Source organism: Ipomoea nil, unplaced genomic scaffold (genome assembly GCF_001879475.1).
Source record: "Ipomoea nil cultivar Tokyo-kokei standard unplaced genomic scaffold, Asagao_1.1 scaffold3321, whole genome shotgun sequence".
Lineage (NCBI taxonomy): Eukaryota > Viridiplantae > Streptophyta > Magnoliopsida > Solanales > Convolvulaceae > Ipomoea > Ipomoea nil.
In genome coordinates, this window is record NW_017619749.1 from 2,664,543 (window position 1) to 2,674,887 (window position 10,345).

The 10,345-nt window shown below is 32.3% G+C and overlaps 1 protein-coding gene across 6 annotated transcripts; it reads right to left on the reverse strand.

Annotated features, from left to right (window-relative positions):
- Window positions 1-5,257: 5,257 nt before the first annotated feature.
- Window positions 5,258-9,117, reverse strand: LOC109170481 (auxin-responsive protein IAA8-like). 6 transcript variants are annotated; one of them, XM_019319611.1, is made up of 8 exons: window positions 8,845-9,098; window positions 8,634-8,679; window positions 7,741-8,177; window positions 7,495-7,664; window positions 7,181-7,410; window positions 6,935-7,067; window positions 6,196-6,257; window positions 5,258-5,739 (listed from the first exon to the last, which is right to left on the reverse strand). In XM_019319611.1, exons 3-8 carry the CDS (start codon window positions 8,137-8,139, stop codon window positions 5,702-5,704), a joined length of 1,032 nt encoding a protein of 343 aa, XP_019175156.1. In that variant the 5' UTR covers window positions 8,140-8,177; window positions 8,634-8,679; window positions 8,845-9,098; the 3' UTR covers window positions 5,258-5,701. The 6 variants fall into 6 exon arrangements, with proteins under 6 accessions (XP_019175156.1, XP_019175159.1, XP_019175158.1 ...); XM_019319614.1 differs by having other exon boundaries at window positions 7,181-7,407; window positions 8,845-9,096; XM_019319613.1 differs by lacking the exon at window positions 8,634-8,679 and having other exon boundaries at window positions 7,181-7,407; window positions 8,845-9,117.
- Window positions 9,118-10,345: the final 1,228 nt, after the last annotated feature.

Below are 10,345 nucleotides of genomic sequence, written 5' to 3' on the forward strand. Positions count from 1 at the left end.
TTTTCCTACCGGATGGTGAGTGGTGGTTGATACGCTGCCATTATTAGCGCACATGCCATGAACTGAAAACTGTTGATTAAGAATCTCTTAACCTCTCTTAATTTGATTTAACTAATTATAATACTTCTTTGTTTATTTGCATGGACATGCAGACAATACAATGCCCATCCATATTGTTCTTGTATTATTATTATTATTATTTTCGAAATATAATTTAAAAACTAGTATTTCAAGTCATTAATAAAAGGGTAGGGCTGCGCATGTTCTTGCTTCAGTTCTCTGCATCTCACCATGGCCGTAAAGTACAAAGGAACACATACTTTAATGGAGTTTATATATTTTCAAACCAGATTTATTAATTGAATTAAATATGGCCAGAGAAATATATATGCAACGGAGATCGAAATAATTATGTAGACCGTTAATAAATTGTGAGGTCAAGATCAGAGCTTGATTCTTATAAAACGCGTGTTATAAGAAACATTATTCGATACAAATAAGTCCCAATATTTTTCCATTAAAGTTTTTTTCTTAATGTTCTATTCTTTTCCCCAGAATTTTCGAATATATGATTTGGTTCAAATCTTGGACGATGCATGATTACCATTATCAATAAATATTTTTGGATTATAATATGATTGTGAAAATGATTTGATTTGATTAAGACTGTACTGACAATAATAATAAGAATACTAATTAAAGTTGTTCCTTTTTTAATAATTATTTTCTGGTTTAATTTTTCCTTCATTTTAAAATGTATAATTTGGTCAAAATGTTGAATGATAATATTCATTATCAAAACATATTTTCTGGTTCATTAATTGACTCCTAATATGAATAGACTTTATTTTAAAATTTTAATTATAACTACATAAATAATCAACAATTTTTTTTATATATATACTAGAAAAGAAATGGGGTAATAGTAGAGTGGTTGAGGATTCAAAATGTTGTATTAAAAGTTGTAAGACAGCCCAATCAAATTAGTCAAACTATTAATAATTTGATAATTAGTAGTTACAAGTTTACAAGTTTGACTCTCGCGATGTATTGGTTCGTTTTTGTCCGAAAGGGGTAAGGTAACAATGCTGGGGCGTCTTGTTAAAGTATATATTAAAATATTATTTATTGAAAAATTTAATTTGGATGATTATTATCAGTATGTGTCAACCTGCTATATGACAGATTATGATTTGATTATGAATATGATTATCCATCCATCCATCCATCGTACGTGCGACACCATAAACTCTTCATGAAAACAGACCTCAAAATGTGAGAACTCAGACGTGTTGTTTCACCAACTTCATTCTACTTTAATCTCAACCTTTTTTTTTTGTTTGTTCGTTCTCCAGTTTTGGGTATAAGGTTTAGGCAAAACCTGAATGATTATGTTCCAAAACCAGCAATTACAGACTGCCCAAATGTTATTATTAATTAATTATGATCTGATGTGAACAAATTAAAAGTTGGCAGCAAGAAAAGAAAATGGTTACGTTGCTGGAAGTGATATGTCGTCTTGTGTTTCTCTTAAAGAGTGAAAGAGATTGGCACAACAACGTAACACAGTACTGGACATTACATTAGCAATTCAGTTCCAAGGATTTCTTTTTAAGGATATCTGTGAATCGTAATGGGACTTGAAATTAAAGTTGAAACCTCAGTTCTTGCATGCGCAGAACGACAGTGGCAGTTGACGTTTTGGGGATGTGAAACCTTTAAGAAGTGAAGTGTCCTTTCTTGTTTCGACTTTCTAGGTTGGGATAAGGACACCTACCCAAGTTTACTTGTCATGCATGCATATTTTTACTATGTTTCTTTAACGTCAAATCCGTGCGCCAGTATCATGTTTTTTATATATATAACCACAAGTTACGCAATGCATTTAAATTGGTTGGGTTATTAGTTTGCTAATTATAAGATTTTAAATTTAATCGTTTAATTACAAGTTTCGTATTGATCTTCTTGATTTTAACCAATGAAAGATCAATTTAGATTGGTTTACTTTTTTATAGTCCTTTGACGATTAAAGTTATAAGTCGAATTTCACACATGCTGCACGTTTGCACTTTTGAATAGCGACCACACATTTGCAACCTTATGTTTTAGGGAGCGTTTGGTAAATGGTTGTTGGCTGATTATGTTAGTGGTTTGACTAGTTGATAGCATTAGCAGATTATAGAAAAATGTTTGGTAAATTAGATGTTAATTGATAGCTGATTACATACAAAATGACTTTATCAAAAAGCTGATCGAAAAAGCTACATTGAGCAACTTTTTGAATTTTAGCATTTTGAAACAATAAGTTGTTACAAAAGGTAATTAATCAAACACTCATATTGATCCTATTTGGTAAAATGGTTGTTAGCTGATAGCTATTAGCTGATTGTGTTAATTACAGGGTATAAATAGTTGATAACATTAGCTTATTGTAAAAAAAAATGTTTGGTAATAGCTGATAGCTGATAGCGGTTAGCTGGAGTATCTTTTTGAATTTTAACCTTTTGGAGTTGCAAAAGCTAATTAACCAAACATTAATATTGATATTTTAACTAAATCAAACAATTAATAGTGGTCAAATAAGCCAAAATTGACCTATAAGCCATTGATTGTTTAACCAATTCAAACAACTAATAGTGACCAAATAAGTCAAAATTAACTGATATGCTAACTATTTTACCAAACAGGACATTAGTTAATAATTATATTGGTCTAAGAAATAATTGTTTCTTGATACTTTGGAACTTGTTTAATTTGCTTATAGTATTGTTTATTACGTTTTATTATAATGTGTTGGGAGTCAACTATAGCAAGTGCTAAAACCAGGCTTTACACTGGCATGATTGGGTGTATGATTGAGAAGATATGATTTATGTATGTAGCAGTCATTATTGTTTGTATGTGCCAATAATGAACTCATAATAATAATATAATTAATGTTAGGTTCAAACTTATAATAATATAATAAATAATTAATGATACAAGATGTTATATTATCCTTCTAATTAAATTTATGGGCAGTATTTAAAAAAAAAATGATTATTAATTGATTTTTTTTTTAATTCATGATTTCCTTGTAATCACATATATAATTCCACCCTTTGCCATGTCTGTCCAGTAAAATATTTGAAGATTTGAGTTGGAATTCTTGCTGGCTTCTTTCCAGGCAAAAAATGGCGCACCCATCTTCTTCTGCTACAAGGATTAAACTTCAGTCAGTGTTGCAACCACAAAAAGAGTAAATGGGGAATTCATCGGATCAGATCAGTTTTACCAAAAGATCAGTCAATCCGATCTGGAATGGGCACAGACAGACATTGTATGCATGTATGTAGCAGAAGATAATGATAAATTTATAAAACTTATGTATATGTTTGGTTGGTGATAAGGTTTGGAGGTGAGTCATTCATGAACAAAAACGTGCCCATCAGCCCATCACAAACTCATTAAGTTGTCAAGTTGATTTAGTATTAAATTTTTTGTGAGGCCGATAAAAGACAAATAAATATTCAAATACAAATAGATGGGGAAATGGATCTACCAAACTGGCTGATTGGGAAATGGGCTTTGGGGCCCAAAATTAACTGCACAATCCAAGTGTGGGAAACTGGGATTCTGGGAATATTAATTGGACAAATTATACAATAAACCTTTAATAAATATTTATATTTAATATATTGAATATTCATTGTTAAATTAATCTGCGGTACATTAAAAATGAACATTATATTAGAAGTTTACTTTACATTGTGGATTATGGTATACGGTATAATGGTTGTATTAATTGTAATATTAAAATTTAAAAGTGTTATAAAAATAAGTTTTTCTTCTCAAGAGTGATAAAAATAATTTTTGAATGCGCAACATTCTTCAGAGGGATTAAAATAAATTTTTAAAATTTTTAAAATTTTTAATTTTTATTTTTTATTTTTATTTTTATTTTATTTTATTATTATTATTATTATTTTTGTGAATGTGAAGATTTCATATATGAATTCTTGGTCCATCCATCGCATGTTACTCTCGTACATTTTAGGGACAATAGATTCACGAGGTAAGTAAGTGTTCAGAATGATATGATGGCGAGAAATTATTATGAATTTATGATGTACCCTGTTTCTTGAAAATAGAATCTAAAGATAAGATTATGGGTCACACTTGTGTGCGACCGTCTCACGGATCTTTATATGTAAGATGGGTCGGGTCGGGTCAGTATGCAACTGTAATATTTATACCAACAAATATAATACTAAATCAGAATAAAATATTTGTTACTTATAAGGAAATGTAATACTTATACTAGCAAATGTAATACGGAGTACTAAATTAGAAATACCAAAAAGGTCAATAGTCCACTTTGCTTAAAAATCAAACTTGTAACATTATTGTTGGATATGGTACTAGTGTCCATAATATTAAGGCCCAAAATATATGGTAGCCCAGTCCGTATACGCAACCCGTCAGAATTACAACTCAATTAAAATTATTACCCGATAGAATATTATAATAGTTCATTATTAAATTATTAATGTAATATTATATTCATTAAATTATTGATATAATATTATATTTCCAAAGGTCAAGTGTCCCTTGAAAAATATTATATTCCTGAAATATCAGGTCCTACACCTATATAAAGGGCCTTAACCCTTCAATCTTAAAAAAGAGCAACCATAAGCTAATCCAAACCAATTAAGGCATAGCTTCTCTAATCATATTCCTTTTTTTTTTTTTTTTCATTTTTCTTCAATATATTATTATAATCATTTCATACATACGGTAGTATTGGACTGCCGTTGACTACCCTGTACTCTAGTCATAAAACCAACGATTATAATTACCAAGTCAACAACCTAATCAACTTGTTTGAAATTGTCCTAAATATGGGTGTTTATGAACATATATTAGATGGTGGGTTGACCTGAATATAAAACCTTAGCCTCAAGTGCCTTCAACAAGTAAAAAAGACCACAAATAAACACAGCATATTTAAGTCAAACTTGTAACAATAACAAAAAACACATCTGCAGTATCAGTTCCAATAATTTAAAAACGTATCGAATCAGTTTCACATGGCGGTCAGGATTTGGGACAAAACATAGCCCGAAAGGGATGGCAGTTGACAACACAGCACTACAGTATGAGTACAATAATTGAGTTCCACAGTAGACAAGGAACCAAATAGTGAGGTTTATCAAATCAAGTTTATAAACACTATACAATGCAGTAGTACTAAAAGGAGAGAGAGAGAGAGATGAGCAAATATAACAAGCACACATTTATTCATATGCAAAGTAAAGAAACTTGGTGTTTTGGTGCACAGACTGAGGAATCAAGCTAACAGAAAACTTAGTACTTGAGTACACACATAAAGTTCAACAATCCGCTTTACATACTAATACTATTCATCTAAATGAACTCACAAATTCACCCCACACATTGCGAGTCTAAGATGAACTCCCAGAAGGGTTCTAGCAAGTTCTCCGTATTAGACAGGATGCAAAGCTTAGGTAACATCAATTACGAGAATGTAAATATAACAACAAGGTAAACCATCTACCCATGATGTGCTATCCAAAGCCAACATCCAGTCGGTGAGTGTATCAACTCAAACAAGGATCAAGTTTTAAGATCACCCATTGCTTCCTCTGTGTGATATCTGTCGGATGGATGGATAGCTTCAATCATGTGTAGATATTACTTATACCCTGGTTCGGCATTTTTCCATGGCCCTTGGGGCTGCACAGTAAAGCACAAAGTTACGAGGAAAGAACCCTCACAGTGGGACCGAAATCTAAGGAATCTGATCTATAATACAGAAGACTCTTAATTAGACAGTGGCACAAGATCTTATTTCACTCCCCTGAGGTGGAGGGAGTGGACTAGTGGAGGTTTGTTCTTGGCCAATCTTATTCATTTGATTTAGCTCTGATAAAATGAAATTTTTGGAGAGAAGAGAAGAGGAAAAAGATATCCTTTTATTAAAAAAAAAAGAAGTAAATGAAGTACTAATATTAAGAGAAGTCTATAGAAGTTTATTCCACTCTTACAGTCTCATCACCAACTTTTAGGAAGCTTGACTTGCAATTTAATTTGCATTATACTTATATCATGTAGGAATGCTTTTTCTTCAGACTAAGTGTTTCATTATTCTAATAACTCAAAACAATTCCAAACAACATTTAACACACTAACCCAGTCCAATGGCATCCGAACCCTTCATGATTCTAAGCCTCTTACAGGTATCAATGAACATCCTGCAATTAAAACAGCAATTAGCAACTTCAAACTTGCACATATTGCAAACTACAAATGCTGCAGCAACAAGTCGTGCAGTTCCAAACAGTTGCACGAGGGCATCTCACGTCTAGATGAATAGAAAAAATGATAAAAGAGCATGAAAATAGAAACATGTTAAACTGTGCAAATAGAATATAGAGGTCAATTCTCTGATGCTGACATGTCAAGCATTGGAAGAATAGCAGAAAATGTGGCTATCAAAGTTTTGGTGGACATCACTATCGTTGGCAAGTAAAGATAGCATCATACTCTCAGCTGCATGTGTAGCATCTAGGCTACGCTTGTATGCAAGGGCAAAGCGAAAACATAGAGTAAAATTCAATGGAGTAGGAAAATGTATCAACCATGAGATCCTTGACAGGAAGGAATCCATTATTTTAACTCTAAATATTAAGTGAACAATGAATACAAGTGCCCTAGCAGTACCCACCCACTATCATGAATATCTACCTCTTTGTCTCTTCTACATTGTTTTAATTCTTAATTTTCATTTTTTTATGCCACAAGACAATAAAAAATAATGAATATTAGATAACAGGTTACCTCACGCAAGTAAATCATGAATAACCGCTTTAAAGTGTTAATAAGAAACAAATAAACCCTGATAGAAGGAACTGGAGTAGAAAGATCTTACTCCCAAGGAACATCACCAACAAGCATCCAATCGCCATCCTTATCCTCATAAGTGAGGACATATTCAGATCCATGAAGCAAATCCTTCAATTTGCTCTCACTTAAAATCTCATTTCCATGAGCACCATATTGACCTGACAGAATAGGAATATAGAAGTAACTCTAAACATAGAAACAGACTATAATTTTCAGGCCAATTGCCAAATTCTAACAAATAAAATCAACTAAAAGTTAGAAAATAGCTCACCAATGGTAAAGCAGCTGAACATCTTTTCAAGAGCAGAAGAGAGTTCCTGGTATGCAGAGTACATTCTCAGGTCCACTTTCCTCAGATAAGGAGCACCATCCATGCTGACCTTAATAAAAAGGGCACCAGGTCCTGCTTTTCCATCAACTTCTTCAGTGTTCTTTGGGGTAGAAGCTAATGTATTCTTCCTGTAAGATCTAATTGGTGGCCAACCTACGACCTGAGCCCTGCTAATAAAGGAACATCAGAATGAACAATTCATACAATGAGGATTCAGGGGATAAATATCTAGGTTGCAAGTTATCTGAACTCACTTTGTTGCAGGGGCACCGCCTCCAACTCGGTTCGGAATGTTCTCATCAGTGGCTCGAGGCCTCTCTTGCATTGTGTTTTGGGTTACAACATCTTTCATTTTAGCCTGTTGTGTGCCTAGGCTCTCGTTCATAGAGCCTGTTTTGACACCTGAATTGGAGAGAAACTTTCCCTGTAGATAATTCAGATAGCTGCTGTTAGACCTTAAACAGAAAGTGCGATACCATTGAGTGAAGAACATAATTCACCTCTGAGAATTCATCCATAGCATCAGAAAACCCTCTTTTATTCCCAGTAACCACGGTCTTCTGTGATAGAGTAAAGTTACTCTCTTTGGCAGGGTGCAGTGGAAACAGTAGCTTCTCATCAAGCTTAGTGCTAGGCTCGGAATCCCTCTGTGGAGATTGTGATCCAGGAAGTCCAAGTCTCAGCTCAGTTGCCCTCAAGTTCAGTCCACGGCCACTATTGTTTTCTGATGTGGAAGAAATAGTGGAGCTATCCACTGATGAACAGTCAGACAATCCCATATAGTTCCACTCTTTGAGCTCTGGTCCATTCTGGCATACACTATCTAAGGAGATTGGAGAAGCCATGTGTGTAACATTGCTTTGGCCATCCTCCCCAACACCAAGCAGTGGTGGAGACATCAGCCTCTTAAATTATCCTTCAATTCCTTTCAGTAAAACTGACCATTTCAGATGAGTTTTATTAGATTTTCTCATCCTTCTATTTGAATGTTCCAGAGAATCAATAAAGAATGGGAGGAAAAAATCTCAAGAAAAAAAAGTCATCAATTTGAACACTACATTTTCCCACTAGCAAAAAAGCAAGAAAAAAAAAAAAAATAGTACCATCAAGTAAATTCATTACACTCCGGTAAAGAATAACAACAACAAAACAAAAAAACAAAAAAAATCCGAGGCCAAGAGCTATTTAACCTAAACAATACTCAACTATTTTGCAGAAACACATAAATAAACAGGCAGTAGATTCTACTCTCCTACTCTGAGGATATCAGATAAAAAACAAACGGTAATTTTTTCCTAGCAAAATAACATTAAATAACATCAAATAATGTGTGGAAAAATGCTATACTGCTCACAGAAATGAAAAAATTACATCAAACGAAAAGAAAACTTACAAAATGAAGAATAGATCTATGCAATTGAATCAAACCAAAGGAAAATCTGCAAAAGAAGCAAATATAACTCCAAACGAAGAAAATATGCACGGAGATACACACAAAATGGCCGCTCAAAAGGACAGGAGAGTAGAAAAAAATAGCAAAAAATATAAAAAGCTTAATAATGAGCTACAATGGAGTGTCTGAAGCAGAGAGCTACTAGTCATACCTGCAAAAGAAGCTTCTGGATCGATTTCCGGTGGTAGAAGAAGAAGATGATGACGATGATGAGAGTACAGTAGTGAGAATTTCGCTATGCAGAAAGAGGGAGAGAGCAGAGAAAGGAGAGAGAAACTAGGGACCCTCCATTTGGCAGAAAGTTACAAAAAGCTTTTTTGCTGTCCCGATGTGAAACTCAATGCTTATTAAAAAAAACCTCCCTCGGCTACCCGCCCTCTCAAGTCTCAACCTTCAAGAACGTATGGAATTACAATTACTCCTTCCTCCAAAAAAGTTGAATTTTCAAACCCTTTATATCCAGATTGAATAGAGCATTTAGAATAATATAAATCACAAGAATTCATTAACTCAACAAATAAGGTCAAATACATATAAGAGATCTAATCACTTTGAATATAAACCTCACATTATTACTGTCGATGTCTAATCATTAGTCTCTTCTCCCAAATACCGTATGAACTTACTCCAAACTATTAACACCCCTTGATTAAGTCCTCTAGGCAAACCCTTTATAATAGGATTCATCTCTCTTACATAATTTGCTAATTATTACAAAACAACATAATTTACTAGTACTAGTACATACACTCTTGGATATTAACTGTGAATTTTCTTAATCACTAAAAAAAAAGTATATAAGTTTTAGGGAAAAAAGAAAAATTAAATTAATTAAATAATTATTTCATCGAATAAATTAAAATTTTTCTTTTCGTTTGTAAATATTTTTTAAAATTTTTATTTATATTCATATTTTTGGAGTAGTTTTTTTTTTTTTTTTGAAAACTAATAGTGTATTTAGTATAATGTTAAGTATATAAATTTTATTAACTTAATAATCAATAAAAACTGAATTGTACATAATATGGATCTCTTAGTAATTAATTTTAAAAGTATATGGGGATGAAGTGCCATTGCAAAATATCTCAGGGATTCACCCGAAATTATCTAAAAATAAACATTGAGAATTTTTCTCTATCTCTATTTTACTTGGTAGTAAACTTTAATGTTTCTTGTTGAGGTGAATACTATGCAAAAAAAGAGAGTGAATCAGAATGTCCATTTCATTGCTTTTGAAAGGTCCAAATTTCAAACTATAAAAGGCTAGACATGAATGTTACACTTTAGTTGTGAAAACAATATGTTATAAATTCTATATTACAATCAAACTCCAAAAATTAATTATTGAAAATCTTATAACAAATATTTCAATTCAAACTATAATTTGAAATAGCAACTCCATTTCATGTGTCATTGTATTACATACTAATTTTGACTATTATATGTAAATGATTTGTTTTTTATATATATATACAAATCAGGAAAAAAAATCAAATTATATAATGAAAAATAGTGGACATGTCATACCCACATGACCGACAACTGAAAGTGACATATTACTATCCAAAGGATTATCAGACTCATACAACCCCCAACGATAAACCATTAGCTATCAACCAGTATAAAAATTAACTTTTTAAAAGAAATATTTA

What these genes read in the sequence shown, in the direction of transcription:
- LOC109170481 (XM_019319610.1), bottom strand. Translation starts at nt 8,139, where the DNA reads ATGTCTCCACCACTGCTTGGTGTTGGGGAGGATGGCCAAAGCAATGTT. An exon ending in GGCGGTGCCCCTGCAACAAA is followed by an intron (nt 7,411 to 7,494) that starts GTGAGTTCAGAT and finishes TTCCTTTATTAG; the next exon opens with CAGGGCTCAGGTCGTAGGTT. An exon ending in GTTGGTGATGTTCCTTGGGA is followed by an intron (nt 6,258 to 6,934) that starts GTAAGATCTTTC and finishes TTTTAATTGCAG; the next exon opens with GATGTTCATTGATACCTGTA.